Below are 24,569 nucleotides of genomic sequence, written 5' to 3'. Positions count from 1 at the left end.
CAATCCCTGCCAGACCTGAGACTCGAACTCGAGACTTTAAACTTCTCCAAATATCTATCAGGTGATTTCTATTCATAAATTCCGAGAAGGTTGTATGTTGTATGGTTAAAGTGGTAGCTGTCAAATTTAGTGGGCCATCTTCTGTCTTCCCATTCGTCAGGTGTCATATTCCAGTCACCTCCCATTAGAATAAAGTCTGTAGGATAAACTGTTTTGAGCTCTGATAAAGTGTTTGTAATTTATTCAAGCATTTCTTTATTGAACTGATAAATGACGTCAGAAATGACTATCCCTTTAAATGAGTGGTTTTGATGTGTCGCCACTAGTCGTCGCTACCCGTTTTGACCTCTTCTGCGCAAATTTTACTCACTGGAACTACTTCGCCAAGAAAGAGGTGAAATATCACTCCGCGTCACGTCCGCTCGTCTACCCGCATCACTTGTACAACTACTCACAATTCGACATAACATGATATATAGACCATTTTTAACATACGCGTGAAACCAATACCCATTTACTGTTATATCCAGTACGACAATTTACCTCATTCGGTGTTAAATCGGACGAGTCCAGGGACTAGTTTACATGTAACGAGAAGCGTGGAGGGATGAGACCGCGCTCGCATCCAGTCAATTGCGTGTTTTCCCAACTGAGATCAATGGATCTTGAGAGAGTTGTGCTTAGGTCGTGATGAAACCAAGATGGCGTGTAGTTCAGACAGGATGAACGGTGGATAGCTGACGAGGGAAGAAAACACTGGGAACGACGCGTATTTTGTGCGCGGAACGGTTATTACAAGGAAAGCGTCAGCTTACACGGGACGTTCAGGAGTTAACGTTAGTTGAAAAGAAGACATCCGCGATCATCATCCCTCTAACCGACCGAGAGTGTGTGAATGTGTGTGTTGAGTGTGTGTGCTGGGATGGGCTGATCGAGGAGGCCGCAGAGCCACTGCCACCCAGAGACTGACCCTCCACCGAACAACAGACCCCGTGATCATCAAACAAGAGCCCGAAAGACAAATAATAAAGCACATTGGCTCACTAATCATTCCGAGGCGACACCGAAGAGTAAGAAGAACTCAGACCAAGTGCAAAAAATGTAAGACTGGTGCTCAGATTCACAGCACTGATGGCTAAATGTATGTTGATTTAGCGCAAGTGTTTATGTTTTACCTGATATATCCGATATATAATGCCACACATCAAATACCTGCGACCCGAGACAACTACACTATCTCACACGGTCTTCACCCCTTGTGTGTTTCCACAACTCAGCCATTCTTTAGAAATCGAGTCCTAATGTTTGACCCTGTTAATGGATTTATAATCTGTTTATGCCTTCATACAGTCGGGTATTTGAGATTCGTTATACTTTTGACATAAAAAAGTCGTTTGTTGGATTTGGCGTGAGTCTGCTGACAAACGGATGGTGAGGCTTTATTGTTTTGATCGTTAGCCGGACAGCTAACCAGCTACTTTTATAAAACTGCGTTCTTAGCAATTCCCCAGGGCACATAATTTACCCAGAAAGTCGCAAAAGTGTCAATTCATCACATTTTAACGGTCTGTTTACTATTATCTGTGAATTTGAAAGCTGTTCTCGAATCTAGCGCGAGTTGAGGCCGGTTAGCAGGCTAAAGCTACAGGAAATTTGGGATTATGGCTTCAAACCATGAGCTGTGTACCCTAGAAAGCATTTTTGACCATCATATGAATGTGCTTTTTGTCTAATTTTAATGTCGTTTGTTTACGTAGGCAGCTTACTAGGATCTGCGAGACAGCCACTGTCAGCAATGTTTTATTTATAACATTTCTGTCACGACTTTGTCAGAAGTACATCTAATTGATTAGCCAAACGTCAGATAATAAAAACATCATTTGAACGAGACAGGTGGTGTTTTGGATTATGCATGTTCATATTATTAATTCATAATGATTGATCCGTTAAAACGAGAAGTTGTTGGGTTGGGAAATAAAGTGTGAACGTTTTCCGTCACGTGATCCGCTTTTGTTGTTTACACAACATGGAAGCTACTAGTGCAGAAGGTTTAGACGTAGTGAATGAATGGCATGTGTAATATAAGGTATTTTACTGTTTTATAAGGCGCACATTTGATTAGGCTATTTATGTATTCCAGACAAAGCCTAATGAACAATGTTTCACTCCCTCCCTCCCCCATTTTGTCTGGTTTGAGACTGAGAGGTAGATAAAGTCAAAAGTAAGGGGATTTCTGAAGTTAGAAAGGGTATGGTGTTTCGTTAGAAAGGTGGATTTCCAGACTAGAACTAGAGAACAAGTTTCTGTTCTACAATTCCTTATATTAAACTGCTTGAGGGATGGTCTTTTTCCTTTGTGCTCTAAACTTCCCGATTAGTTCAATGCATGCAACATCAAGGCCTTTCTGTCAGATTTATGTACGTTAATTAGATTTATTTTGACATGTATGCTTTTGTGCTGGTCGTATATGGATCAAGTGCTGGTATCCATTAGGGTGAACTCTGAACTATTAAATATAGGGATTAAAAGATATCATGGCTGATAGTGTCATTTGATCATGGTGATGTTTTAAGACATGAACTAACAAAAGATGATAAAATATATATAGATATAAATCACATTAAATAAAAACAATGGACCTTGTTAATAAAACACAAGGTGAATGATTTCAGGGTTTGTAAAACCGCATGTGCAAACTTGCATAAAGTTTCACATTCAGTGAGAATGATTTATATAATTGATTTTTAGTCTGCTTGTGTTGTATGAAAGAAGGCCAATGTGATTGTATTTGCTTTTGATTTAGTAGTTACTTTGTTTGATTTAAGTGAACTTAAGCATTTGATTTTAACTTGAATTGTGTTGCTTTCAGAGCGATGGATGGAGGGGAGGAGTTTGTTCCGCCGCCGGAATGTCCAGTGTTTGAACCGTCATTGGAGGAGTTTGCCGATCCTCTGGGATATATTGCCAAAATCCGTCCAATAGCAGAAAAGTCTGGAATATGCAAGATTCGCCCACCACCTGTAATCATCTCTTGCATTTTTTGTGATGTCGTTCCAAACCTGTGTGACATTATATCGTATTTACAACATAAACAATGATATTCTGAAAAGCAAAGTTGTTTTTTTTTTGCCCATAGTATCAAAGTCAGTGCTTAAAACTGTTTGGCTTGCAACATTCTTCAAAATATCTTTTTTTTTTTTTTGTTCTTCAGTATTTTCATTTTTGGGTAAAATATTCCCTTAAGGTTAGACCATTATGAAAATACTTACATTTGGTTATTTAAACAGCCTTTTTTTCCATTACAGGACTGGCAGCCACCTTTTGCTGTGGAGGTGGACAATTTCCGGTTCACACCACGTATTCAGAGGCTCAATGAGCTTGAGGTCAGAGCTGCATCCTGTTGAACTCATCACTCGCCTGTCCTACTCCATGAAGCATGACCCACATATTCTTATGTTGACTAAGCACTAACACATCTGGTTTGTTTGTTTTTTGCTTAGGCCGAGACACGAGTGAAGCTAAATTATCTGGACAGAATTGCCAAGTTCTGGGAGATCCAGGCATCCTCTCTGAAGATCCCCAACATAGAGCGACGTAGTCTGGATCTGTTCAGCTTGGCCAAGGTGAATACTGCAGTCTTTTACGGAATTGACAGAGTTGTTTGGTGTAAGGAAAACAAGATAAGAGAGTTGGTCAACAGAACTTTAATAGACTTTAAAGTAAACACATCCTAAGAAAATCATAGATCTATAGAATAGCGTAAACTGGAAAGACATAAAGGTTGGCATTCATGTGAGTCTGTAGTTCACATGTTGTATGTCCTGTGTGGTAGATTGTGACAGACGAAGGAGGTTTCGAGGCGGTGTGTAAGGAAAGACACTGGGCACGCGTGGCACAGAAACTCGGTTATCCTCCTGGCAAAAACATTGGCTCTCTCCTGAGGTCACACTATGAGAGGATTGTCTATCCGTTTGAGTTGTTCCAGTCTGGAGCCAGTTTACCGGTACAGTGTTTGAACATTTATCATTATTGTTTGAAAACATTCACTTGTTCTGCATTAAGTAAGAGTAGCAGTATAATTTTTCATTGAATGTGCTGACACGCGCACAAATATTCTAGTATTTCAGATTCCTATAATCAGAATTTGGTCATATTGTGAATATGTGAACATCAGGTCTATACAGGAACCTGAATCACATTCCCATATTAATCTGAATTTTGGGTAAAACCTTATTTGGAACAACTACCACAACTGTACATTCATTTATTTCAGTGCATACCCAGACCAGGGTAATTCTGTGTGATATTAGATACAAGCAGTTTTAAAACATGTACTTTTCAATTGCTTGATTTTACACAATCATTTAAAGAGAAGTCATGACCTACATTTTGTAATTTGTCTCTTTTTTTTGTGTGTGCTATTGTTAAGGACATAAATGAGAATTAATGAGTTGATCAAATTACTGTCTGAAATTACAGAAGCGAATCACAAGAATGGAATGTGCATGTCTTGGTTTATTCGAATGTGCTTATTATATGCTCTCAATAATATTCTGTGGAGCAAGTAAATGTCTTTTACAAATATAAAGCTGACACGTTTGTGTCCTGCATGTTCAGCCATGCAAACCCAGGCTGTATGACAGTGATGAGATAGACCGGGAATACAAACCCCACTCCATTCCTCTCCGCCAATCAGTCCCGCCATCCAAGATGAGCAGTTATGGACGACGAGCCAATCGCCTTAAGCCCGAGGTGAGTGACATTTCTGGACCAGTGTGTGTGTGAAATTGTTTTTTTTAAATCTCAGGATTTCATTGTGGTGTCATTACAGTCTCACAGTATTTGATCAGCATTTTTTTTTTCTAAATTTAAAAACCAATTGTAACAAAAATGGAAAAAAAAAACAGTGCAGTGATTTTGAAAATAGCATAATTTCACGTGTAACATTTACAGATAAATGAAATTTATATCAGTTATGTTAAAATCAGTGTTTACATTTTACAAAATTCCCTATTAACAAAGATTTTACTAAATTGTGCCGAAATCAACTAGTCTAATCTTTATTTTTAGTTTAGTATTGTTGACTTTAACCTTTGCTGTAAATGTATGTATAACTGTCCAGGGGTTAATGGATCCATCCAAATATGTGCTTTGTCTGTTTTTCTGAGATGTATGAACGTTTTTGGATCAGCGCTGACCATGCTTTCAAGGCACTACCCAGCATGCTTTGCTCCCTGTGCTGTAAAAAATGTGTCCATCTTGCCCTCATCCCTCTGTCTTTTTTTCTGTCACTTTCTGCCTTTCATTTGTTGTCAATACGTTTTGTCTCTTTAAGACCATTGGCCATAACCTAAAATTTTCATTACATCATAATGCATATCTCATCCCTTTCATTTCAAAGATTTTCCCAGCATTTATTTTGTGGGTGTTTGGCTTTTTAATTTGCCTGCCCATTACATTAGCTTGGTCAATGGATTCATAGCATTAGTGATAATAAACTTATCTGTAGTATCAGATAACCACAGATGTCTTTATAGTTTTCAGAGTTCTGTGGTTCCTCTACAACTGAATGACTAAAATTATAATGATATTTAAAGCAGTAACATTTAGCCTTTTGTAACTGCAATAAGGGAAGTTGCCATGTTGTTAACGCCTCCCTTCTCGTCCCTTGAATCAAACTCTTTTCTCTCTCTCTTAATATTTAGTTTGAAACAGTTATGCTGTTGGTTTACATCCCAGTTCTAACATAAAAAAGAAAACTAAAATGCTTACACTACCAGAAAAAAGTTTGGACTTACTCGACTTAATTTTTTATATAAATGAATGTGCTTGAATGCTTGAAGCAAGTTTTGTAGACAAATATATTTTATGTGTCCATATAAATTCCTTACTACTACATTATTTAATAATTTTTTGTATCAGTTGCAAGTTGGACCCAGATAGTTTATGAAAAGTAGCCAAAAAGTGTCCAACATGGGTACTCCTTTAAAATCATCCCAGAAAGCACCTGATAAAGTTGGTTGAGAGAATGTCTAGAGCGAGCAGAGAAAGAAACTCAAATGTAATATAGTTTGTATTGTTTACTATTATATTTTTATTACATAATTCCCATACATCTACTTGTGTTATTTCATAGTTTAAGTTCATTTTTTTTATAATAAGTGGGTCCAAACTTTTGACTGGTATCTTATATAATATATAAAATGTCATTTTAAACATATGGAGCAAGTACTGGTGTCCATTGAACAATCATGTGCAATTGAAACAAATAAATAAAACTGTTGCAACTGAACGGTTGTACAGTTTCACACAAATATGTGATGTTTTTTAACTTAGTATTTTGTCTGAATCATTAATGCTGTTAACCTAAAATTGAATCATACTTCAGACATTTAAAAAAAATTACACATTTTGAATAGGCTACTGTCCCCGATTGACTCTGTCCTGTCGCACATAGTTGTTGTTTTTTCCTTCTGTCTCTCTCTCTCTCTCTCTCTCTGGAATCCATTTTGTTTTGGTTGTTGTCTCCCCATGCAGGGTCCAGAGGATCCAACTCACCACCCTCTTACAACTGGCTCTCAACACATCTCCTCGGTACTGCCTCGCTCTCTCTCTCTCTCTCTCTCTCTCTCTCTCTCTCTCTCTCTCTCTCTCGCTCCCACTGTTCTTTACTTTCCTCCCTATCACTCACTTTCTTTCTTTCTTCTTTGCTGACGTTCTCTCATGCTTTAAAAAAACCCTTGTTTGACCTCTTGCTGTTGTTTACGCTTAGCTGGGTGTCTAATTTTATATCGAAGCTCATTTCGCATCTTTCAGCTCTTGCTTTTGCTTATCTCTTTCTGCATCCATCCCATCTTCCTCAGTGTCCTTCAGTCATCAAACACATTTTGCTTCGCTTGTTTTGCCACACTTCTAGCAATGCTGGCTTGCTTACATTTCCTCTTTGGTGGTGGACTGGTTACCCCACTCTGGGCTGCATATTACTTCTAATCTAAGATCGCTATAATCTGTTGTCACTGCTGTTCTCTTAATGGCTGGATCATATAGTGTTCATTTTGCAACAAGTCAGAAATTAGTTGTTTTTGCTTAATGATGACACAGCAAAGCATTGTTTTTCGGACTAACAGGTTTTAGGAACAGCACATAGAGAAACACTGGGATTGATGTGTTTGACAGGCATCAGTCTAGGCAATGCTTATATATGTGTCCTTGCTACTGCATATTTGAGACATTTAGAAGTTAAGGCTGGGTGATATTTTGGATATTTATGATGTATCTGCAGTGATTTTACTGGTGATGTAAAACATGATCAATAATGCAGTTCCTTAGACTGTCATTAGATCAATTTTCCCAGGTATGAGAACATTAATAAAACTGTTTTAACAGCATCTCTTTAAAAAAAAATGGGTACAGTTGATTCATTTTAATTAATTCAAATCATTTTCTACAACGGGATTCAGAACTCAAGCATTTGTTTCAATAAATCAGTTCAAAAGATTTGTTTCGAGTTGTCGCCCAATTTTTCATGAAAGGCCCTGTGTGGCTTTTTTAGTTGTTCATTTTTTTAGTATAAATATATGTAGGTGAATATTGCCATTTATTATGTTAATGCTGTTTTGTTTAGGGAAAATCAGTATGGAAAACACATATATAGATTTTTACTTATTTTTTAGATTTTTGCATTGCACATTTTGAATATACTTAACAGCAGAGGCTATTTTAATATTTAACTGATTGAAGATTTATTGAATATAAATATATGCCTATTGCCTAGTTTTATTGCCCAGCCATTTTAGCAGTGGATCGTTTCATGAGAGCCTTTGCCATTCAGCAATGCCATTCAATATTAATTGTCTTTGAGTGAATAATTGCTTTTTTTCTCTTGATATCAGTCAAGTCTGGCACAGAACTAACTTCATGCATGTTTGCTCTTGCTTTAACAGTTTGCAGTGATGTCTCAATTTTTGCTAAATCAATGGTTTTCAATCAGTAGTAAAGTAGTAAAAAGTTAATATCCTGAACAGTCAGGGATCCCTCATGGAAAAGCTGTGTTTAGTGTAGTGGAAGTCACGTTCCATCCTAAACAAGCTTTTGTGGCTTTTAGTGATAAAGATAGGGAAAGGAAAACCCTCTCTCTCATATATCGTCACCTCTGTTCTTGTAGTTCACTTACAGTCTTTCACTTACGCCCATTAGCCGGAGCCTACAGAGGAAGACATAGAGAAGAACCCTGAGCTGAAAAAGCTACAGATCTATGGGGCTGGACCAAAAATGATGGGGCTCGGTCTTGTACCTCGAGACAAGACACGGAAGAAAGGTTTGTGTCTGTGGTTTTGATTTTAATTTGATTTTGTTCTTTATAAATGTGACAAATGTTTGAAGTGTCACATTATGCATTTTCACCAGATGAACTGCCACAGACGGTAATAGTGCGGGACAGCGCTGCCAGTGCTTCTGTGAAGGATGAACCTGGAGAGACACCGGTCACAAAATCAGATCCAGACATTCCCCCACCACCCCCAAATCTCATTGTCAAGGAGGATGTTGATGATGATGACAAAAATCACATTGATGATCCTAATGACTCCGGTGATGAACCCTGCACCAAGATGACCATGAGACTCCGACGCAACCTCAGTAACCCACAGTTTGTAAGTTTGAGAGAGACAGACATATGAGCTTAAAGGGTTAGTTCACATAAAAATGAAAATTCTGTCATTAATTACTCACCCTCATGTCGTTCTAAACCCGTAAGACCTCCGTTCATCTTCGGAACACAAATTAAGGATATTTTTGATGAATTCTGAGAGCTCTCTGACCCTCCCATAGACAGCAATGTAATTACCACGATCAAGGTCCAGAAACGTAGCAAGGAGATCGGTAAAATAATCCATGTGTCATCAGGGGTTCAAACGTAATTTTACAAAACAAAAATAACGACTTAATTCAACAATTCATCTCCTCCGCGTCACCCCGGTGCCATTTTGGAGAATATCCACTGAACGTAAACAGCTATGCTATTCTGTGTCAGCTGCATCACGCAAACAATACGTTGTTTAGAACGACATGAGGGTGAGTAATTAATGACAGAATTTTCATTTTTGGGTCAACTTTCCCTTTAAGAGTTTGCTTTTTTGTGCTTCTGAGACATTTAATTTACATGCAACCAAATAATCTGACTTGGATTAATGATGATCAGATTGGAAGGGGTGGTGTAGATCTGACATAATTCGATCAACAGGATAAATTAACCATGTAAACGCTTGAATGCCTAAATGTCATGATGCATATATTAGCATACAAATGTGCACGTTTATTTACATTTTATGAGCTGGTGAGTGGAAGAGACATTGAGTATTTACAAAATATTTGCTAAAATAGCTCTTCTGATATATGTCAGTTTTCTTTTTAGACATGTAATCAAGACAAAAACGACAATTATTCTCATGGTAGTGCTGGTAACATTATTGTGCTGATTCTGGACTTGCGACTGGGCATTTTGTTTGGAATAGATGTTATGCACATATAAACGAGTATGAACATTTCTCACATTGCAATGTTTTGGGTTCATTATAAACAAAACTTTCAGAAATCTAAACTCGAATTGGATTCATATGGATTGATTAAAATTAGTACATGTAATCAACAGTACATTTGATAATTTAGAGCATTTCCACTCTGTCTGACCCTGATGTTATTTTAAGTTAAACCAGCATTCTAACAATTTTGCCAGCTTTAGACCAAAGCATGTGAGATTTTGCATGCAATAACTGAAATCTCTGTCAGGTGGACTCGTTTGTATGTCGGATGTGTGGACGCGGGGACGAGGATGAGAAGTTGCTGCTCTGTGATGGGTGCGAAGATAATTATCACACATTCTGCCTGATACCTCCACTCTCAGATCCACCCAAGGGCAACTGGCGCTGTCCCAAATGTATAGCAGAGGTGAGAGACCAGTTCGAAATAACTCTCTTATTTATTCTATTGCTCTCACAATTATTCTATTGTGATATACAGGATATTTCATTAGTTAAATGACTTTTGGTCAAATATGTCTGTTTGTGGAGTTTAAGCTTTTAATTGACTTAAGTTATTTTTTGCTGCTTAATGAATGTGTAATATATAAAACTCTAATACTTTCTAAATGCTGACTTTTATTTCTTGATATAGCATTCAACTGTAAATGTGTGGTTTGTCTGTGTAGGAGTGTAAAAAGCCAACAGAGGTGTTTGGTTTCGAGCAGGCCACGCGGGAATATACATTACAGAGCTTTGGTGAGATGGCCGACACTTTTAAAGCCGACTACTTCAACATGCCTGTCCATGTGAGTGTTTTTCCTGCCTTTAATCAATCTTCAACCGCACAGACTTACTGTACACGTATTAATCATTCCACTGAATTTTTTTCTTAGATGGTTCCCACAGAGCTGGTCGAGAGAGAGTTTTGGAGGTTGGTTAGTAGTATTGAAGAAGACGTAACCGTAGAATATGGTGCAGACATTCACTCGAAAGAATTTGGTAGTGGTTTTCCCGTCAACAATGGCAAGAGACACTTGTCAGATGAGGAAGAGGTTAGTTTTCTTCTTTTTTTTTCATGTTTTTGGTCAAGAAGAGCAAATTAACATTTCTGTCCTGTTCCTGTTGCAGGAATATGCCCGCAGCGGCTGGAATTTAAACGTTATGCCAGTGTTGGAGCAGTCGGTATTGTGCCACATTAATGCCGATATCTCTGGCATGAAGGTGCCATGGCTGTATGTGGGCATGGTGTTCTCTGCTTTCTGTTGGCACATAGAGGACCACTGGAGCTACTCCATCAACTATTTACACTGGTAATGCATAGGGACTACCACATGCTTTTGTACTGTAAGAGCAGTCTCATGCATCTTGGACAACGATGAAAGACTTTGGTCTTGGTTTCTCTTTTTTTAGGGGTGAGCCCAAAACATGGTATGGTGTGCCATCATCTTCTGCAGAGAAGTTAGAGGAGGTGATGAAGAAACTCACACCTGAGCTCTTCGAGTTCCAGCCAGACCTGCTCCACCAGCTTGTCACCATCATGAACCCAAATATACTCATGTCTCATGGAGTGCCGGTTTGTAACACACACACACTATTATAAATAGCATACTTAAGGTAAACAGGTTGCATCATTAATCCACTACTATTTTAAGAATGTGTAATGAGGCTTGAAAAAAACACCCTATCAAATTCTATAAAAGCTCTTTTTGTTAAGTTAATTTGGCTTTTAAGGCTGCTTCCTGATGGCCTGTCAATATATAACAAAAAATGTATCTGTGCCCTGAAAATATTTAAGGTATTCTTACTGTTTTTTTTCTGAAGTTTGGTTATTTTATTGTTTCTCTAAATGTCTGAATATTGTTGTCATGTTTTGTGTGAATGGCCCTTCAAAACACTGATCTCAATTGGCTATAATTCTTGATTGACAGGTGGTTCGGACCAATCAGTGTGCTGGGGAGTTTGTCATCACTTTTCCACGAGCTTATCACAGCGGTTTCAATCAGGGATACAACTTTGCCGAAGCAGTCAACTTCTGCACTGCAGACTGGGTAAATAAATACAGCGTGCACACATACATGTGCCTTCATTTAAATCTATAGTATGCAAAGCAGTGTGGGTCAGAATAAACTGCATATTTGAGGAGCTACTTTTTAAATATAGTCATCCTGATATTAGTTACTGAGGCTTTTGCTCTTCCTGTTTCTGTGCTAGCTGCCCACAGGGCGCTCTTGTATTGAGCATTACCGGTGGCTGAGGCGCTACTGTGTGTTCTCTCACGAGGAACTCACCTGCAAGATGGCGGCCTGCCCAGAGAAGCTGGATCTGAACCTGGCAGCCGCCACACACAGGGAGATGTTCATCATCGTACAGGAGGAGAGGAAACTACGCAAAAGCCTTCTGGAAAGGGTGAGCAGAGAGGATATGTTTGCAGAATGAGGAAAAAAAAACATCTGGGATTGGGAGACTGACAATACTTGACTGACTATAAATATAAATAAAACAACAACAAACACTTCTAGAGCTAGTTTAATACAATGTATATGAGTGCTGCTACACAAGTGATCATGCTTTCTGTGCCCTGCAGCTAAGAAGTTATTTAGGTGTTAGTTGTTAGTTAGGTGTAGCTAAGTTTAATTGAAATTTGGATGCTTTTACTAATTGTAAAAATTGTTGTTTGAAAATTAAGTTGCTAGACTTCTTTGATAGCTGTGTTTTGCACCATGGTGTCATCTCTCAGGGAATAAAGGAAGCTGAAAGGGAAGCCTTTGAGTTACTGCCTGATGATGAAAGGCAATGTGACAAATGTAAGACCACCTGCTTCCTCTCGGCCCTGGCGTGTTCGAACTGCCAAGAGCGTCTTGTCTGCCTCTACCATTCCCAGGACCTCTGCTCTTGCCCCAGTGAAAAACTCTACCTCAGGTAAACCAGCACAGTGCTTGTTTGTGGGATCTTACTTATTACGTTCTTAGCTACAGATCAGGGATGTAACGATTCACTCAACTCACAATGCGATACGATTCAAGATACTGATTTCACAATACGATTTTCTCAACAAAAAAAAAATTTTTAACAATGAAATTTAAGATAAATTATAAATGAAAAGGTGTCCTTTATTATTTCTCAGATAAAATGCTTCACATTTCTTTGTGAAATTGAAATATGTCAAATAACAAAACTAAATTTAAAATGTAATCCCAAACAGGGATTAAACAGTAAATCCCAAAGCAAATAAATAATACAAATAAAATAAATCTATTCATATAAACAAAGGCTTTGCCTGTGCTCTTTCCATTTAAAATTAGATACAACCATCGTATTTTTATTACGATCCAAACAAAGATGCTGAATACATGCAGCATGAGAAGATTTGATTTAAATTAGATTGTATAATTTTGAAATTTGAAGCAAAAACCGAATGGGCTAACTTTAGCTTTGTGAAACTATAGCCTACTACATAAAACACCATTTAAAATTAGATACAACCATCGTATTTTTATTACGATCCAAACAAAGATGCTGAATACATGCAGCATGAGCAGATTTGATTTAAATTAGATTTTTGAAATTTGAAGCAAAAACCGAATGGGCTAACTTTAGCTTTGTGAAACTATAGCCTACTACATAAAACATCTGAACAAAATAAAAACAGCAGATGGGCTGCATGAGAATGCAAATTCACTCTCTGACAGCAGGTGGTGCTTATGGAACAGAGGCAATATAACTTTTCCTTGGTTACCACTGCAAACAAAGCAGCTGCGCTTATAAATATTTCTTTAATATGCATTATACAGAGGCAAGATGAAACGAAAATACCATCTAAATTTTTCTCAGTTTTTTTCAGTTCCCCTCAGTGATAAATTCATATAAACCCCCACCCCCTATTGTTTCGCGATGCATTTAACATTTCAACCGACTTGAATCTTCACATATTTTTATCGATTTTCAACCGACTCGGCATGCATCGTTAAATCCTTAATACAGATGTGTTCTGCCGGAAGTGTCTTATGTGCTTTTGGTCTCTCCTCTATGAAGGTATCGCTATACTCTGGATGAACTCTTGGCCATGTTGCATCGGCTGAAAGTTCGCGCTGAGTCTTTTGACTCGTGGGCCAACCGAGTGAAGGAAGCCCTAGAGCAGGAAGAAGGCAACAAAATAGGTATATGCGACTATCACAAACTTTGCATTTGTGAACAGTTCTTATTAGCCATTTTAATAGGTGTGGGGAAGTGCAAAATGGAATGCAATGACAAAAGTCCATACGAAATATAATCAGTAATCATGCAGTGTAACCATTCCTTAGGCCATTGGTTCTCAACCAGAGGGCCGGAACAACTGGAAAAGTCATGCAAATTCATTGGTTAAAAGAGCGGGAACCCTGAAGCGCATTCAGCTCTTAAAACTTCTGGAAGCTTGAAATTTAAGGAGTATCCATTTTTGTGAACAATGGGGGGAACTAGGGCTGTGCAAAAAATCGAATGCGATTTTCATGCGCATCTCGTCATTGCCGATTTTGAACGCGATTTTGTGTAGCTTGTCAGTGAACTACGGCTCTGTGTAGTAAATGCCGCTCCATCTGAACGGATGTGCTGGAGATTTACTACTAATCACCAGAAGTGGCTTTACTGACGAGATTTGCATGAAAATCGCATTTGATTTTTTGCCCAGCCCTAGGGGGAACTTGGTGTAAAAAAGCCTGATATCCACTTACCAAGCCTGAGACCAACTTTAAGAACAACATTAACAAGTTAACATCCACCAAAAGCCCAATTGCATGTTTTCTTCTGTCTTCAGACATTAAAGATCTGGAGGTTCTGAAAGGAGAGGCAGCTGACAAGAAGTTCCCCAATAATGAGCTGCTTCAGCGACTCAACACTGTCCTCGCGGACATACACAAGTGTGAAAGCAGTAGCACAGAGCTCCTCAGCAACAGCGAGAGCAGGAGAATGAGTCTGGAGGAGCTGAGGACTCTGGTGGACACCATGCAAAACCTGCCCTGTGTTATGAAACAGCTGGAGGAAGTGCAGGTAAGAAGGAGGGAAAATAGGCCAAAAATATGGGATATCAAATATTTGTCCAGTGGCTTGAAAGTTCAACCACGGTCCCTTCTTTTCCAGGCGGTATTGCAGAAGATAGAGGTGTTTGATGCACGCGCTCAAGCTCTGGTTGACAGCACAAAGGGCGAGTGGAAGCAGGACTCTCCTATACCCGCAGCAGCAGAGATCCAGGCCCTGCTGGAGGAGGGAGCGTCGCTGCCTGTTGTTGCCCCGGCATGTGAGCTCCTGAGCGGGCTGCAAGAGCAGGGTCGTTGGCTGGGAGAGGTCAGGCGGACGTTGGGGCCGGAGGGGAGCGAGGTGACTCTGGACGTGCTGAGGAACTTGATGGAGTCAGGTTGTAACGTACCACAGAGCGTATCGGTGGAGACTGCCATGGCTGAGCTGCAAGAGCTACTGACTATAGCTGAGCGTTGGGAGGAGAAGGCACAGATCTGTCTGGAGGACAGGTGAGCTGGTTCAAGTGAGGGGCGGAATATGTCAGCGCATCAATGCAGCCACGATTTTCAGCTCTCAATTGTTTCTTGCGAGCAGGCAGAAACACCATCTGTCGACGCTGGAGGCTATCGTGAACGAGGCTCAGCTAATACCAGTGCAGCTGCCTAACATCCTGTCCCTGCAGGCCTGCTTGAGCAGAGCTCGCGCTTGGGTTACTGATCTGGAGGAAATTCAGGTGAGAATAATTTAGACAGTTCTGATAAACTGGAATAGATGTTCCGTATCAACAAGTCAACAAGTATGATTCGGCCATTCAGGGTGGTTGCTTGGTGTGAATGTATCTTTACTGTTTCTGATTTCTCGCGGAGAAGAACGGTGAACACTACCCATGTCTTGATGACCTGGAGGGTTTGGTGGCCATTGGGCGGGACCTGCCTGTGAACATGGAGGAGCTGAAACAGCTGGAACTGCAGGTGGCCAGCGCTCACTCATGGAGAGAGAAGGCCAGCAAAACCTTCCTGAAGAAGAACAGCCAGCACAGTCTGCTGGAGGTGAAGAGACCATCTACACTTTTGACTCTGAAATGTTATTCAAGGTTTCTCACCAGAAATCATTATTTAGATTTACATGACCATGTTTTACCCCCACCTCTGTGTAGGTGTTGTGCCCATGTGTTGAGAAGAGCAAGAAGAGGGAGGAGAACTCACTGGGTACAGAAGAAGATTCTGATGTCAATGTATTAGGCCTCACTGCTCAGGACCTCCGAGACCCAGGAGCTATTGTGAGTTACTGTTTACTCATAACTGTTCTATTTCTCCTTTTTGAGTATTCATGCATTAGACTGCCAGTTTTGTCTAAATCAGTGTATGACACACTCTGTTCCAAAACCTAGTGAGCTGCCTACAGGGGCAGCCTTTTAAGGCATCATAAGTAGTAGGGTTGGGCCGATAGACAATGCCATCGTCCATCGCCGATGGCTGACAGACATCACGATGTTAAGCTGACATCGTGATTCCGTGACACCCCTAACCCCGTCCCCCGATGTCATCGTCCGTCACGATGTTTCACTGTAGACATCGTCCGATGCCAATTTGGTAGACCTCGCCCAACCCTAATAAGTATGCTCCAGATGCAGATGTTCTAAAAGGAAGCATTTAACTGCTTAGCTGCCTCCAAAGATGGAAAAAAAAACTGTAAGTTGATTCTCCTGTGCTCAGCACGTGCCAAATCAGTGACTTGTGAGATTCCATGACAGTTAAGGCCCAGGTATACTTCACTTTTTGTGGTCCACTCCATGTAGCACAAGCCATTCAAAGCCATTCAAAATGCTCATTCACCATCAGTATGGATGGGCACGTTTGGCATGTGCACACTACCTAGTGGATCTTTGTTTTCAAATGTTCAAATCACTTGCAAATGTGCTGTCGCCCACCTGGACACAAAATGCGGGCTGCATGTGGACTTTGTGCCCAGATATCAATATGCTGATGATGAAAATTTATTGGAAATTGGAAACCTGAGTGGAAACCAGCTTTAGGAAGCTGAGGCCGCTAACTATGTTTTGGAACACAGCCTAGAGAATTGTATTTTTTTTTCTCTCAACCTCATTCAAAGTTGATCAGGTTTTGCATATTTACGACTTTTATGTCATCAATATCAGGTGATGGCATTCAAAGAAGGGGAGCGTCAGGAGAAAGAGGCCCTCCTCCGCCTCCAGCAGGTGAATCTAACTAAACCCGGTGTGGAAAAAGGAGCAAGCGGTGATCAGAATGGCATCAAGACAGAAAGGACACAGAGTGACTCTATGGAGACAGACAACTCGGACAGCACCTTGCTGCAGAATGGTGGCTCCGCCTCTTCTCTCACCTCTAGCCAATCAGTGTGTGTGTGCAATGGCCCGCCCCGCCCCTTGCTTCACCTGTGCCATCTGTGCAAAGACTGGTTCCATGGAGGTTGTGTGCCCTTCCCAGCACTGCTGGGCTCCTTGGAAACAAATCTTACAAAGCCCCTCTGCTGGTGGGACTGGAACACACGTTTCCTCTGTCCACGGTGCCAACGGTCCCGGCGGCCACGGCTGGAAACCATTCTAGCGCTGCTGGTGGCGCTACAGAAGTTACCTGTTCGCCTGCCAGAGGGAGAGGCGTTACAGTGTCTTACAGAGAGAGCCATTAACTGGCAGGGTCGAGCCAAACAGGCACTAGACACTCCAGAAGTACAGAGAGCGCTAGAGAGACTCCAACAAGTGGAGGAGGAAATGAGCAGTATAAAAGAGGAAGAGCCAGAGGAGAAAAACAAATGGAATGGGAATACTGTAATTGTGTTGTCTGACTCGGAGGAAACAGAAGATGGTGTTATTGATCTGACAGAGGACATGAACTCGCCAAAAAAGAGTGAAGAGAAGGCTGCTAATGGTTCACAGGTGAGCGAGTGCAGTTGTAACATTTATGAAATCAAGCAGATGTAAAAATCTAGGCATCTTTTACATTTTAGGCATTTTATAAAAGCTGCTTTTTCTTCTTGTCCAGTCTGGCTGTCAGAATGGAGTTGCTAAGAAGTCAGGCATTCATGACATTACAGGTTAGTTGCTTCAGTCATTCACAGACCTCCCTGATATGAGTAATCGAGCTGTTTTTAATAATTTTTCACCTATTGGCTGTTGTCTCTTGTCAGGGGTGGAGTCTCTGTTGTCACTAGTGCCGTGTCTTAAAGGGCCGGTGATCGAGCTGACCACATCCACCAGAGCACAGCTGGAGGAGCTTCAGCTAGAAGGAGACCTGCTGGAGGTCATGCTTGACCAGACACACGGCATTTACCGGATCCTACAGGCGGCATCACAGCCGCCCCATGATGCCCTGCGCACACTCATACAGGTGAGGGAGGAGAGTCTGACCATCAGACTTATACTGTGAAAATCATTTTTGGTACTTCATAATTGATACATAAGTATGGTTTGGCATGTGCACATTATTTGAATACCATTTGACTAATCAAGATCAAATTACCAGACCTTTTCCTTACCATTTAATTTTCCTTTTCTTTTCTTTGTCCTTTCATTTCCTTGCCCTTTAGCATTTAATTTTCCTTTCATTATTTTATTGTCCTTTCATTTGATTTCTCCCTTTTTCTTTAACATTTAATTTTCCTTTCTTTGTTCTTTTCCTCTCTTATTTCATTCCATTTCCTCTTCATTTCATTTTTCTTTCCCTTATTTGTTGCTTGTTCGCATTATATGCTTTCCTTTTCCTGTCCTACTCCTTGAATTTCATTTTTTTTTATTTGCCTTATCTTTTCATTTCCCTTTCATTTTTTTATCCTATTCCCTGCATTTCCTGTTCTTTTTTTTCTTTCATCTCCTTTTCCCCTTTTCTTTCCTTTAATTTCCCTTCCTTATTCTTTTTCCCTTCCTTATTCTTGTCTGGCTGTCAGAATGGAGTTGCTAAGAAGTCAGGCATTCATGACATTACAGGTTAGTTGCTTCAGTCATTCACAGACCTCCCTGATATGAGTAATCGAGCTGTTTTTAATAATTTTTCACCTATTGGCTGTTGTCTCTTGTCAGGGGTGGAGTCTCTGTTGTCACTAGTGCCGTGTCTTAAAGGGCCGGTGATCGAGCTGACCACATCCACCAGAGCACAGCTGGAGGAGCTTCAGCTAGAAGGAGACCTGCTGGAGGTCATGCTTGACCAGACACACGGCATTTACCGGATCCTACAGGCGGCATCACAGCCGCCCCATGATGCCCTGCGCACACTCATACAGGTGAGGGAGGAGAGTCTGACCATCAGACTTATACTGTGAAAATCATTTTTGGTACTTCATAATTGATACATAAGTATGGTTTGGCATGTGCACATTATTTGAATACCATTTGACTAATCAAGATCAAATTACCAGACCTTTTCCTTACCATTTAATTTTCCTTTTCTTTTCTTTGTCCTTTCATTTCCTTGCCCTTTAGCATTTAATTTTCCTTTCATTATTTTATTGTCCTTTCATTTGATTTCTCCCTTTTTCTTTAACATTTAATTTTCCTTTCTTTGTTCTTTTCCTCTCTTATTTCATTCCATTTCCTCTTCATTTCATTTTTCTTTCCCTTATTTGTTGCTTGTTCGCATTATATGCTTTCCTTTTCCTGTCCTACTCCTTGAATTTCATTTTTTTTTATTTGCCTTATCTTTTCATTTCCCTTTCATTTTTTTATCCTATTCCCTGCATTTCCTGTTCTTTTTTTTCTTTCATCTCCTTTTCCCCTTTTCTTTCCTTTTAATTTCCCTTCCTTATTCTTTTTTTTTTTGTCCTCTCCTGACCTGAACTGTTATGACATCAGACCTTGTCCATTAGTGTTATGGCTTTTTCTCACATAGTATCAATACACTACTTTTCTGGCTATCAAACTGCTGAAGCTGGTTAATTGGGGTTGATTTGTATTTGTGACCCTAAAAATGACCCTTATGACTGGTTTTGTGGTCCAGGGTCACATTTAGCACATTAATCCTGTTAAAAGCAAATGCATTTTCCTGTTCATAGGTCATGTGACATGTCCATGTTGACAAATATATTAATTCCAGGTATCTTTCTATATATAAGCAACACTATTTAGCCACAGAGTGGGATTCATTTGAAAGAGTGTTAAAGCTGGTCTAGACACTATTTTTTGCTTGTCTTAATTCAGAAATGTTTCTTATTTTGCTGCCCTTTTGGACCCCTCATAATCCGGCTTGGCTCATTTGGTGTGTTTCAGATTGAGCTGCAGGAGCAGAGAAGCTCAGGTCGTGGCAGCAAGTCAAAGGACTCCAGGAGGAAGAGAAAGAGCCAGAAAACCGAAAGCGAGGCTAAATCCACAGAGGCTACTGAATGCAAGAAGACTAAATCTACAGATCCACACACAGGTACACACTGGTCTCAAGCACACATTTTATTTGTAACCATCAAATGCCTATGATCAGAAACAAACGCACTTGTTCTTCTCTTGCAGATCTTTTGATGATTTCCTGAAGCTGTGGAGGTGCAGATGATGTGAATGACAGGAGAAACACAGAGACAGAAAAATGCAGGCCTCAGGCTCGTTTCCCCACATAATAAGCTCACATTAACATTTTTTTTTTCAACCCATCAAGTGGACTTTTTTCCTGTTATTCTTCCCACTTGCCTCTGTTCTCACCCCGCATCCTGAACAGTGCACTGGTGCAGGCTGCAGATCTCTGTTTTCTTAGAAGAGGGATAAAATGGGATTTGTCCTGTGGTTAAGCTGTCTGTCTTTACAATATAGATGTACTAAACTGTTCTTAACACAAATGTCGTGTGCTGCATAATACGACATGTCCAGGTATTCACACACAGACACACTCGATGACAGGCAGAAGGGGCGTTTAGCGGCGTTGCTACAATGACACTCGTATTCTTTTTGTACCGAGTCTCACATTTTGTCAGGGAGATTCAACATTGTGAATAAACTAGTATAATATTTTGAAAGTGTGATGGAAAATCAAAGGCATTTACGTTCTGGTGCTACTTTCCTAAGATAGGTTACTGCATAGTCCTTTCTCTCTTTTCCACTTCCTCTGAGTTTTGCTGTCTTCATTGTCATTTCCTTTCAGTGATTCTGTTGTCTCTTTTTAGCTACCTGCTCTCTACCCTTCTTCCTCTCCACAGAACTGTACAAAATCTCACTTTAACTCTCTTTATCTCCATCTTTTGTCGCTGGGGTTCTAATAATTCTATTATTATTATTATATTATTATTGGTATTGCTATTGCAGACACGCTTTGTCGTGAGTTTGTGTATAAACATTTTCATTTCAATGTTGCCTTTGTTTCTTTTCACTCTTGTTAGAAAATAAAAGTTTAGACTTGTTTTAGGAATCTGTTTCATTACTTTATTTAGCCAGTTATTATAAACTCAAAGTGTTTATTTTTTAAGCAGGGTGTTTTGGCGTGTCAGAAGTCAATCAAAAGAAACGGCTAAAGGAAAAAGTGTCATAGTAAAGTAAGTCAATATCAAAGCGATAACTTCAGTAGACGTCAATTTATTCAGCACATTTGGAATGTCTTTACATGTGTTTTATACACTAATGTATGCAGAATTCTTTTTAAGAAGAAATGTAATAGATGGACCAAAAGAGGCTCATAAGAGCAGCACAGTTATCATCAGAGGAGTGGTTTAAAGTTCAAGAACATTTTTATATAAACATTTTTTAAAACATAGCTGAATAACCTTTTTATATATAAAAAAAAAAAATACCTTTCCAAGACAAATCCGCTAGCGAACATAGTACTGGTCATGGCTAGAAATATTTCAATCTAAACAAAAAAAATCTATATAGTCTCTTTTTCATTTAAACGTTAGACAACTGGCTGTTACAGGAACATCTGTCACATCTTGGTCATGGAGTGCAAAATGTCTGCAAGTTCAAGAATCCTGCCTTTCAAGAAGACCATCCAGAAGCTTCTCACACATGTAAAGACACCGAGGAACATGGAAGAACCCTGGACAAACAGAGTAAATGTGTCTGATTCAAAACTGATCAAGTACATCAACTTTCAAAGTGTACACTACAGTTTAAAACTAAGCAACACAAATGTCGTGTGCTGCATAATACGACATGTCCAGGTATTCACACACAGACACACTTGCTGACAGGCAGAAGGGGCGTTAAGCAGGAGACTGGCATCGCTGCCATAATGAAACCCGTATTCTTTTTTACCGAGTCTGACATTTTCAGTTTCCACAAAAATATTAAGCAGCTCCTGTTTTCAACATCGGTAATGACAAGCAGCAAATCAGCATATTAGAATTATTTCTAAAGGCTCATGTGACACTAAAGACTGGAATAAGGACAGCTGGAAATTCAGCTTTGCATCACATGACTAAATTACATTTTCAAATGTATTCTAAGAAAACAGTTGCTTCAAAATGTAATCACATTCACAAAAGTATCTAAAACTTTTGAATGGTAGCGTAGCTAATTAGGTCTAAAGGATGCTCTGCTGCTCAAAAAAAAGGTATATTAATTTTGTATATGAAAAATCACAACAAAAATCTACAGAGGGTGAGCGTGAATCACGTTTGACAGTGTTGAAATAATTTTCTTCATAGCTACTCACCTTTGAAGGGTCCTCCTTTGAAATCCAGCACAACCTCTCCTTTACAACTCAGATATCCAAACCACTCGCCATGTTCCTCATCAGAAAACTTGAGCAAAAAATTAAGAACATGAAGGATCTGCACTTACTGTGATTATACTGAAAGAGCCTTACTCCAAATGAAATCTCTTACATGGCTGAAGGTGTAGTCATAGATCTGCTTGAAGCGGTCCAGTAGCAGAGGCGCTCTGCTGTGACTGTAGGCCATCAGGTAGGCGATCAGAGCTTCACAGTGAGGCCACCACAACTTCATATTCCACTCTAACTGCACACACACACACACACACACACAACAAAAGACATACATTAAAACATGACACAAACCCTGCTCTCGCCTTTGTCAAATTTGACACTGAATCATAGATATAATCTGACCTGAGTCGGACAATGACCATCTACATCCAGGAAGTAGAAAAGGCCGCCATGCTGTTTGTCCCATCCGGTGTGGAACGGGATCTCCATGAACTTATCCACTGCTGTCTTCTGCAGCTGCGCGTCTTCTTTTTTCAGTGCGTACTGCAGCAGGAACCAGCCAGCCTCCAGAGCATGACCTAGAGAGAGACGCCACTGATAGTAACGGATGCTGAACTTTTGAGGAAAGTGGCAGTGAGGTTGGATTTACTGCAAGATTCTTTATCAGATGGAGATAAACAAGCTAACAAACTAATCTGAGAATTCATGAGGAGGCTTTATTCATATTTATTTATCCTGTTATATTCTGAAATGATCATTTACCAGGGTTCTGCAAACGCCCTTGACAGCCAGGAAGTTCCTTTCCATTCAACGTGACATTTTCCAAAATAGCTTTTCCATCTCTCTGAGATGAAAGAATTTAGTATAATGTATCATTTGGTATTTCCTTCATCTCAGATTTTTTTAATTTGATGAATTATAGGCACATTGTGAGCTTAGTATCACATCACTGAAGCTTGTTTACTCTGTTGGCTCACCTGTATATGCTGTAGTATCTGCTCCACACACCATCCGCTCAGGTCTTTGTACTTTTCTGCAACATCAGTTCTACCCTCTGTCAGCTGATCTACCAGGCACAGGAGCATCATGGGAACTGCCATGCTGTTGATTGGCGGATCACCAGGAAGTTGAGGACGACTGAGATCTGATGAATCCGTCTGTACCCAGAATATCAACCGATCCATCATGCTCTCAGCATCTGCCTGTGGAGAACACGGACAAAACATCTGACACCTGACCATGAAATATATACGATCAACTAATTCTGACATTTACATCAAAGGTGAGAAAACAGATTAAAAACATGCTGAAAAGTTACTGAAAGGGTTCACTTTTTAAAACAAATCTATAAAGCACATCAGTCATACTCAGTTCAATACATTATGTCATTATTATTTAACCCAGTTTAAGTTCTAGGTGAGATACTGACTAATAGTTTTACCTGCATCTCTTTGTCTTGTGTAATCCTGGACAGCTCATCCATGGCCATCACATAAAAACACTCGCTGAATATCGTCCTTTGAACCTTCACTGTTCGCCCATCTCTCGTCAGGCAGAAGGCACATTTCCCCGGGCCGCTGGAGGCCTGAACTCGAGCAAACTTTTGCAGAAATGCAGCACCTGGAAGTCAAGACTGTCTGATGTAACAGGATCACAGCAAATCTGTGCGATTACCAAATTCAAATCAAAGTTGCAAGATTAAATTTTGGCACATAATTAAAAAAAAATAAAATAAGTGTGGGAGCCCATTTTATGTTGTGACATTTTTCTGAAGCTTTAGTTTTAATACATTATAAAATAGTTACGTACATGTACAAGTTTACATGTTAACTTTTGAACAGGGTCAATTGGGTTAATTCAGTTATTTAGTCTTGTGAACTACTGTATATGTCAACATCTGTTTCGTGCGATAGCTTTTTCAGGGCAGTACTAAATTAAAAAAAAACATGCAATTTTTATGATCACTATTTTTTTTGTTTTAGTTTTTTTTTTCATTATTTTTTTATTTTGTAATTTCTGCAGATGCAGTTTCTAAATATAATCTGTCTCTATTTCTGACCAAATCAATGTAGCCTTGGTGAGCATAGAGGTCTGGATGTACAGTAAAAACAATAATATTGTGAGTGACATATTACAATTTAAAATAACTGCTTTCTATTTTTAAATATAATTTATTCCTGTGATGGCAAAGCTGAATTTTCAGCATCATTACTCAAATGGATGGATGGATGAAAAACGCAACTAAGAAACTGAATCCCAAACCTGATTTAGCAGCATCAAGAATCTCAGGTCTGTGAAATCTTTCCATTGTACGATACAGCCTGCTGTACATCCAGACCTAGTGGATATGTTAGACATCAGACACTCAATTTAACAGTTTTTATTGGGACAAAAAAAAAAAAGCACTTATGATTACAGTTTTTCTCAGTCGCTTTGGTGCATTTCT

The 24,569-nt window shown here is 39.6% G+C and overlaps 2 protein-coding genes across 3 annotated transcripts in view; one reads left to right on the top strand and one right to left on the bottom strand.

Annotated features, from left to right (window-relative positions):
* The first annotated feature begins 623 nt into the window (after positions 1 to 623).
* On the top strand, positions 624 to 20,886 carry LOC107724909 (lysine-specific demethylase 5C-like). Of its 2 annotated transcripts, XM_016534114.1 has the most exons (28): positions 932 to 1,101; positions 2,870 to 3,020; positions 3,306 to 3,383; positions 3,501 to 3,623; positions 3,833 to 4,003; positions 4,618 to 4,752; positions 6,538 to 6,594; positions 8,197 to 8,317; positions 8,407 to 8,651; positions 9,787 to 9,945; positions 10,205 to 10,324; positions 10,412 to 10,570; positions 10,647 to 10,828; positions 10,929 to 11,091; positions 11,447 to 11,566; positions 11,730 to 11,924; positions 12,256 to 12,437; positions 13,551 to 13,675; positions 14,311 to 14,543; positions 14,634 to 15,019; positions 15,105 to 15,243; positions 15,380 to 15,559; positions 15,667 to 15,789; positions 16,669 to 17,427; positions 17,534 to 17,585; positions 17,679 to 17,878; positions 19,750 to 19,897; positions 19,984 to 20,886. In XM_016534114.1, the coding sequence occupies exons 2-28, from the start codon at positions 2,874 to 2,876 to the stop codon at positions 20,001 to 20,003; spliced, it is 4,722 nt and encodes a 1,573-aa protein (XP_016389600.1). In that variant the 5' UTR covers positions 932 to 1,101; positions 2,870 to 2,873; the 3' UTR covers positions 20,004 to 20,886. The 2 variants fall into 2 exon arrangements, with proteins under 2 accessions (XP_016389524.1, XP_016389600.1); XM_016534038.1 differs by lacking the exon at positions 6,538 to 6,594 and having other exon boundaries at positions 624 to 1,101; positions 19,984 to 20,885.
* A 127-nt stretch (positions 20,887 to 21,013) lies between these two features.
* Positions 21,014 to 24,569, bottom strand: part of LOC107725049 (N-acylglucosamine 2-epimerase-like) — a 6,661-nt gene continuing 3,105 nt past the window's right edge. Inside the window, exons 4-11 of the mRNA XM_016534224.1 lie at positions 24,386 to 24,461; positions 23,565 to 23,743; positions 23,101 to 23,325; positions 22,886 to 22,967; positions 22,526 to 22,701; positions 22,284 to 22,415; positions 22,112 to 22,199; positions 21,014 to 21,493 (exon numbers count right to left, since the gene is read on the bottom strand). Coding sequence (XP_016389710.1) covers positions 21,417 to 21,493; positions 22,112 to 22,199; positions 22,284 to 22,415; positions 22,526 to 22,701; positions 22,886 to 22,967; positions 23,101 to 23,325; positions 23,565 to 23,743; positions 24,386 to 24,461 — 1,035 coding nt within the window. The 3' untranslated portion in view covers positions 21,014 to 21,416. The remainder of the gene's footprint in view (positions 21,494 to 22,111; positions 22,200 to 22,283; positions 22,416 to 22,525; positions 22,702 to 22,885; positions 22,968 to 23,100; positions 23,326 to 23,564; positions 23,744 to 24,385; positions 24,462 to 24,569) is intronic.

The sequence above is a fragment of the Sinocyclocheilus rhinocerous genome, unplaced genomic scaffold (assembly GCF_001515625.1).
Source record: "Sinocyclocheilus rhinocerous isolate Xijiao unplaced genomic scaffold, SAMN03320098_v1.1 scaffold311, whole genome shotgun sequence".
NCBI classification, from domain to species: Eukaryota; Metazoa; Chordata; class Actinopteri; order Cypriniformes; family Cyprinidae; genus Sinocyclocheilus; species Sinocyclocheilus rhinocerous.
This window is presented reverse-complemented; position numbering and strand designations above follow the sequence as displayed.